The 7,800-nt window shown below is 45.1% G+C and overlaps 1 protein-coding gene across 1 annotated transcript in view; it reads left to right on the top strand.

Annotated features, from left to right (window-relative positions):
• Positions 1–220: 220 nt before the first annotated feature.
• Positions 221–7,800, top strand: part of LOC121286271 (neurotrophin-3-like) — a 33,793-nt gene continuing 26,213 nt past the window's right edge. Inside the window, exon 1 of the mRNA XM_041203315.1 lies at positions 221–455. Within this exon, the coding sequence (XP_041059249.1) occupies positions 438–455 (18 nt within the window). The 5' untranslated portion in view covers positions 221–437. The remainder of the gene's footprint in view (positions 456–7,800) is intronic.

The following is a 7,800-nucleotide window of genomic DNA, read 5'->3' as shown; positions in this document are numbered from 1 at the left end:
ATTACGTGTCCGAGCTCCGTGTGCGCCGGATCTGGGATGGTTAAACGTTTGCCTCAGAGGAAGTGGGTGTTTGCGTGTGGAGGGGACAGTGCAGTGGATCAGTACCCAGGACAGCGGTTGGCGTCAGCTTGTCACTGGCCTTTGTGTGGGTGTCAAACGTTAAAGGTCACGGCAGTGTGTGTGTTAATTCTCCGAGCACAGAACCATCTGACTGGTTACTTGTAAGCTGCACATTCCCCAGATCTCTCTCTCTCTCTCTCTCTCGCTCCATCTCTCACATTCACTTACTCACACACTCCCAGTCACTGAAACTCATCTACAAGATGAGCCGCCTCCAGTTCGGCTCCGTCGCCAGCCCGGGTCATTGAAAGCACCAGCTTCATAAGCAACATTTTCACCTTCATGTCGGCGCGCATCCTCGGGTACATACGGATGCCATGGTCAGTCCTGTTACGGTAAGGAGATTTCTTTTCTCACTCTAAGTCTGCCTTAAATATGCCCCAGAGTGTGACAAAGTTGGAGAAAGGGTTTCAAAGTGAATGAAGTTGGCAAATGCTTTTTTTGTTGCGGAGTTTCGCTTTCTCCTTTTAGAATGTAAACACTTGGAGACTCCTGGAATAGATGGAAAACAGTTGGTGCAGAAACACATACGGTTTGCATTAAAGACGCTGGGAGCTGCAGTTCCTCTTCAGATTGCAAGGGCTCGTGGGGGGCTTAGGAGCGAGTAGGTCAGCAAAATAAGTCCCACCAGTAAAAGGAGGGGTGGGTGGGGATCGATTGACTACAGAGAGAAAAAAAAACTGTCTGGAGAAAGTGAGTGTATGTGCGCGTGTCTGTACGATAAAGTTAGATGAGGGAAGCTGGGCTGGAGCAGACTGCAGTTAAATTAGCGTCCGGCAGAGAGAGGCTGGTCGCCACCGGGGTCGGGGTCGAGCCGGTTGGTTGGGTGGGGGGAGGATGGTCAGAACAGTAACCTGCAACAGGGGCTTGTTCCGTACACAACCCTGGAGACACCTCTCTAAAGGCTGCAGTGTAAAGCGTCCCAGAGTAAGAGCGCGCCTTCAGTTAATGCAATACAAATATCAGCCCTTCCAGGATTCTGCTGGGAGTGGGGGTGTTTGTGGCGAAGCTAAAAAGTACAGAGAAAATGTGGGAGACCTTTGGAGGAAAGGTTTCTGAAAATACTGACATCCTCCTCCCCCTTCCTCAAAATGAGTCGCTGCAAGTCGATCTGAGTGCGAACAAACTACATTTAAAAAAACATTTCAAACTAAGGTGTAGAAACAAAACAGAAGCAGGGCAAGTGTTGAACTCGGCGTCACGCCTTCGCATTTACACAGATCTTAAACAATCGTTTCATGTAAAGTTTGAAATGGATTTAAGGCGGTGGTTCTAATGCGAATTGTAAACACTCGGGCCGCACATGAATGCGCCCTACAGATCTCCGTCCTACTTGGCAGCATCATTTCGTTCCTCTCGGCCTGTCTTGTCTGGTGCAGAATCACTTCAGCACAATACAAAAGCTCAGGGTAGGACCAGCAGCGGCCAGGGAAACAAATGCTTCAGAGGGCTGGGCGTGTGTCCATGTGCCCTTGCGCTTCAGTTAACCCAAAGCCCAGTGTGAGTGGGACCAGGTCTGGAAACCTTACCCAAAACACCATTGCAAAAAAAAAAAACCGTGTTTATAACTCTTTCACCCAGACCGGCCTTTGGTTACTTCTGTGTAAACGGCAGTAGGTCCACATTCGGCATTGTTTATATAGAAGCTGGCTCGATATGTAGGAACAACATTGGACAATGCTGTTTAACAGGTCGAGCTTCTTACACTGTTTAACATTAATTTATTGGTCAGCTCAGACAGCAGTGTTTGAAAACGGTGAGCTGCAGTGAGTCAGTGACACATATGGTGACGAACTCTTTCAGCCAGCTTTTTTTTGTGTTCTCTGTTGGAATAATTGCATATCCTATTTCTGGCAATTAATCCTAAATTGGACACGCTTGGCCAAGACTGAACATGACATCTCTTTGAGGGTAGTTTAGGCTTTAACTTGCCGTGATGATCCCAATTTGCAGTCAGGGCTTAAGCCAGTGAACTGTGTCCTGGGCTGCGTGCTGCACTTTGGAAACAGTTCAGAATTTAGTAGCTATGAATGAATGTAAAGGTGACATCATTCCTTGGAGCACCTTTCATTTGACTTTAGGTAACAGCTGCTAACACTGTCCTGAATGAGTTCTAAAGGGGGTGGGGGGGATCAAACAGATTAAAGCTCTACTACACCAGCACAGCGGATTCAGACTGGTACATGTGTAGTCCGGAGCAGAGCTGATTGTCTCCAGAGCTGCGGTTGTCCAGCCGGGGTTGGGGTAGTGTTTGAATCCATACAGGCAATTCTACTCCCCCAGGCTGCTACTCGTGAAGCGCGATGACAGGAATATCGGTCCTCCCATGACATCTTATGATATTCCACACGTTTAAGACATCGCCCACCCCAATCAGGAGGGAGCCAGCTAGGCCGACGCGGTGTGATATCCGCGCCGTTAGGCGAGTTTCACACTTTCCAGATTCAGTACTCTGGGAAATGGGATGAGATCCGCAATTGGCCTTTGTTTGTACCGCAGAGTGACAGGCCTAGAGATAACTGGACTTGGTAAAAGGCAAGTTCAGCATAGGTCCAATTGGCCAAACAGGACCAATTCCCATTCCTTGGTGACTGATTTTAATGGGTGGCGGTGGGGGTGGTGTGGGGGGGGGGGGGTGTATAACCTTCAATAAACGTTAATCAGATTGGGATGAGGGTCATTTTTACTGGGGGTGTGGGGGGATCTTGTACGCTGACAACATATTACAGAATCGTGGGCAAGGTCACGGCAGCGGGTGACAATCCGGGAGACTCTGAGAATATCCCATCTAGACACTTTTCTAAGTTCTCAGTGAGTGGGGCGGGGGGGGGGGGGGGGGGGAGGTTTCTAAATGAGATTTAATGTCAGCCTGGAGTCATACTGGGTAGAACTCTCACTAGTTTAAGGTAGTCCCAGGTGAATTGGGAGAGGGGGCAGGGCTGTTCAGATCGAATGGACTGATCAACATCCGACTCTTAAACAACAGGGGATGCATTGTACTATTTAATTTCCCAATCAGGCTCTGCATAAGCGGACTGTATACTGGGCTGTGTTTCATATGGGGACGATTTTCAAGTCATTTCTTGCAGTGGCCCAGAAAGTCCCGTTTAAAAGTATTGACAGCATTGACCTCTATGGGCCCAATGTCCTATAGGCACCGTGTCAAGTGTGTCTCTATGCTGGCGGATCTGAATCAGTAAGTTAGGCAGCAATGTATACCTGAAGCCCCATTTTTCATTCTTGCCAAGCTGCCTGCATAACTAGAGTCGGTTACAGATGTAAACATAAAGGAGTCAGTAGTAAAGACCCCCCGCCCCCAGCGCCTTAAGTCTGCTGGAGGGTGTATCAAAAGCGTCAGAGTCACTCATTGCCATGCACGCAACACAGGGAACTTTGAATAATGAGAGCGATAGATCAAAGGGAATGAAAGAAACAATAATTTTCTTCGCGCTCCTCTGGAAATCATCTCCTAAAAGCCCCTCCCCGCCCTATTCACATAATTGAATGGACATTTTAAAAGGTGTGAATCATAAACACTTATGCGAAAGTTCAACTTTGGAGACACCAATAGGCAAGACTGGCGAGGAGTGGGTGTGAATCCCGAGAACAGGATCTGGGGGCTCACTGTGTTCAGAGAGCACACGTGCTCGGGATGGAGAAAGCCATTACGGAAATCATTCCAGCCCCAGGTTAAAAGCAAAATATTGCGGATATCTGAAACAAAAAAAGAAAATGCTAGAAAAAACTCAGCAGGTCCGACAGCATCTGTGGAGAGAAAGACAGAGTTAACGTTTCGAGTCGGTATGACTCATCTTCAGAGCTAAAGAGAAGTAAAAACGTGATGAAATTTGTTTTATTCTAGCCCCAGTGCTGAGTAGAGAGATCGCCAGAGGGGGTAATCAGCCCAACACTGTTGTTTTGATATCAATAGGAATTTCAGCCCAATGATGAAGATGTGAGTTCTCGCCCGGTTAATGATGGACCCTTAACACTGATTCCAGATTGGGGAATCGATTATTATCTTTATTTTAATAGTAAATTTTTATAAACATTTTTATAGTATAGTATTTTGGCGGTCATTCCAGAGATGAATGTTAACTTACAATTGGTTTGCCTGTCGGAGTGTGAGGCATTATTAGAAAATAGGGGATCTAAAAAGTTAGAAGTGCTCGGTGCTTCCTTGGGATGCAGAGAGCAAGGACAACAGTGAGCAATAAAATAATACTTCAAAGCTGTGCCAGTGTTTTGCGTCTGCGATGCTATGAAATTGCTTCGGACTGATTCAGATTAAAAACAGACTCAATTCTGCAAAGAGATGTGTGTCGCCACTATTCCTGCAGACAAGGGCTGGTGTTTTTCCTTGTTTGAACACCATTTTAGCAAAGGTGTTGAGCAACTGAATCTTGAGACTCTAAACTCTGCTGCCCGCTCAACTGAGAATGACCATCAGGGTCTTTTGCATTAAAACTTTATCGCCTGTAAAAGCTATCTTAATGGTTTCAAAAGAGAATGCTGGATTTCTGGTTTGAAGAAATAAATCGCTCCAACTTGTATAGGGAGGTGTTTCTTTGGAGAAGAGCGACACCTCTCGACCAATCAACCCAACTCTGCCTCAGATCTGACGCAAAAATGTCCAAGTTACATTTTTTTCTTCACATTTTTGCATCTGCTAATCAGTTACATTTGGGAAATGGTCAGGAACCAGAAAGGCATTGGCTTCCCCTTAAAGACGATTTTATTAAAAACACTGTTTATTTACTTTTGCCTCTTTCCCACACAATTCTGATGCACGTCCTTCCAATGAACTGTACAAAGGCGGCTATCCTGCTCAACATGTGGTCGCTGCTTTATTCCCATAATTTTAAACTGCCTCTCTAGCCACGCAAGCTGCTCCTACTGAACGCTACGAACACTCGTTGAATCGTCACAAAATGGGCTGAAATCTGGAATTATTTAACTTTCCGATGCAAGTGTCAGCATCAAGTATGAAGACGTTCTATAAGGTTACAACCTTGGAATTTCAGGGATTTCAAGATTGAGTAATGGCGTTCCTTTTGCACACGGACTTTTATTTGACATCGAGAACTGGGCTCCGACTCCAGCCTTCATTGATGGAATTAAAAATCTACTTTCTCAACATTCTCACAGCGTTATCAATGGATATTGTACTACATCACTGAGAGTACATGTATTAAGGTGTGTTACTGCGCATTAACTAAGTGGTACCAGGCATGAGGGACTTCCGTTATGTGGAGAGACTAAAGAAACTGCGTATGTTCTCCTTAGAAAAGAGACCGTTAAGGGCAGATTTAATAGAGGTGTTAAACATAAAGGGCTTAAATAGAGTAGAAAGGGAATCTTTGTTTTCATTAGCAGGAGGGTCAAAAATCAGAGGATGCCAATTTAGGATAATTAGCAAAAAAACTTTTTTATTCATTCACGGGATGTGGGCTTCACTGGCTGGGCCAGCATTTATTGCCCATCCCTATTTGCCCTTGGGAAGGTGGTGGTGAGCTGCCTTCTTGAACTGCTGCAGTCCATGTGATGTAGGTACAACCACAGTGCTATTAGGGAGGGAGTTGTGACCCAGCGACAGTGAAGGAACGGTGATGTATTTCCAAGTCAGGATGATGAGTGACTTGGAGGGGAACTTCCAGGCTGTGGTGTTCACATCTATCTGCTGCCCTTGTGCTTCTAGATGGTAGCGGTCATAGGTTTGGAAGGTGCTATTGAAGGAGCCTTGGTGAGTCCCTGCAGTGCATCTTGTAGATAGTACACACTGCTGCTACTGTGCATCGGTGGTGGAGTGAGTGAATGTTTGTGGATGTGGTGCCAATCAAGTGGGCTGCTTTGTCCTGGATGGTGTCAAGTTTCTTGAGTGTTGTGGGAGTTCACTCCTCCAGGCAAGTGGGGAGTATGCCATAACAGTCCTGACTTGTGCCTTGTAGATAGTGAACACGCTTTGGGAAGTCAGGAAGTGAGTTACTCATTGCAGGATTCCTAGCCTCTGACCTGCTCTTGTAGCCACAGTATTTATATAGCTAGTCCAGTTCAGTCAATAGTAACCCCCGGGATGTTGATAGTGGGGGATTCAGTGATGGTAATGGCATTGAACATAAAGGGGCAGTAGTTAGATTCTCTCTTGTTGGAGATGGTCATTGCCTGGCACTTGTCTGGTGTGAATGTTACCTGCCACTTGTCAGCCCAAGCCTGCATATTGTCCAAGTCTTGCTGCACATGGGCACAGACTGCTTTAGCATCTGAGGAGTTGCGAATGGTGCTGAACATTGTGCAATCATCAGCAAACATCCCCACTTCTGACCTTATGATAGAGGGTCATTGATAAAGCAGCTTAAGATGGTTGAGCCCAGGACACTATCTTGAGGAACTCCTTCAGTGATGTCCTGGAGCTGAGTTGACTGACATCCAACAACCACAACCATCTTCCTTTGTGCTAGGTATGGCTCCAACCAGTGGAGTGTTTTCCCCCTGATTCCCATTGACTCAATTTTGCTAGGGCTCCTTGTGCCACATTCTTCAAATGCTGCCTTGATGTCAAGGGCAGTCACTCTCACCTCACCTCACTATGGAGGAGATGGGATTTTTTTTAAGGTGAGTTGGAATGATCTGAAATGCACTACTGAATCAGGGGTGGAAACAAATTCAATAGTAACTTCAAAATGGAATTGGATGCATATTTGAAACTGAAAATAAAATGCAGGGCTATGCAGAAAGAGAGCAGGACTAATTGGGTAGGTCTAGCAAAGAGTTAGCATATTCACCATTGGGTGCATTGACTCCTTAGGTGCTATAATATTCTATGATTCTACAAAATTAGTCAGCATTGTTGGAGAGAATGCATATTGTATGTTATAACTGAATGCTTCTCAGTTAGAAATTGTCATTCACCCTAGCCTAAACTATGATCTATGCTGACAGATAATGCACTGCTTTATCAGAGACATCAAGTTTCAGATAAGATATTAAATCTCTTAAGGTGGCTGCAAATATCCCACAGTAGAAAGTGCACTTCTACTCACCCACCCGTGATTTTCATATCGTTAAAGTGAAAAGGTGGAAATCTAAGCTACAGGACAGCTACCCTTTCACCTCACTTATTTGGTGAAGAACATGGAATTTTTCTGGTGTCCTGACCAATATTCATCTCCCTTTCTTCCTGGCCAAATTAGATTAGCTGGCTCTGTATCACATATTGTTTATGGCAGCTTGCTGCTTGCCTGCGATATTTATCTACAAAACAACAGCAGATACACTTCTAAAGTCATTAAATAAAGGCAAAGTACTGCGCATGCTGGAAATCTGAATTAGAAACAGAAAATGCTAGAAACAGTGAGCAGGTCAACCAAGATCTGTGAAAAGAGAAACAGACAGATTTTACATTTCAGAACAATGGCCTTTCTTCAGAAAGGTTATTGACTTGAAACGTTGGCCCTGTTTCTATTTCCACAGATGCTGCCTGACCTGCTGAGTGTTTCCAGGCGTTTTCTGTTCTTACTTCAAAAGTAATTAATGAGCTGCGAAGCACGAGGCAGTATAATGAGAAAAGTGATGCATACATTGCTGAAAAAAGAAACATACTATCGAAGCTTTTCATCTTGCACTCATCAGGATAGCTACGCAAGATAAACTAACAGTAAAGAGAACACCAATTTATATGGC

The sequence above is a fragment of the Carcharodon carcharias genome, chromosome 13 (assembly GCF_017639515.1).
Source record: "Carcharodon carcharias isolate sCarCar2 chromosome 13, sCarCar2.pri, whole genome shotgun sequence".
NCBI classification, from domain to species: Eukaryota; Metazoa; Chordata; class Chondrichthyes; order Lamniformes; family Lamnidae; genus Carcharodon; species Carcharodon carcharias.
The sequence above is the reverse complement of the archived record's forward strand: the minus strand, read 5'-3'. Positions and strand labels throughout refer to the sequence as shown.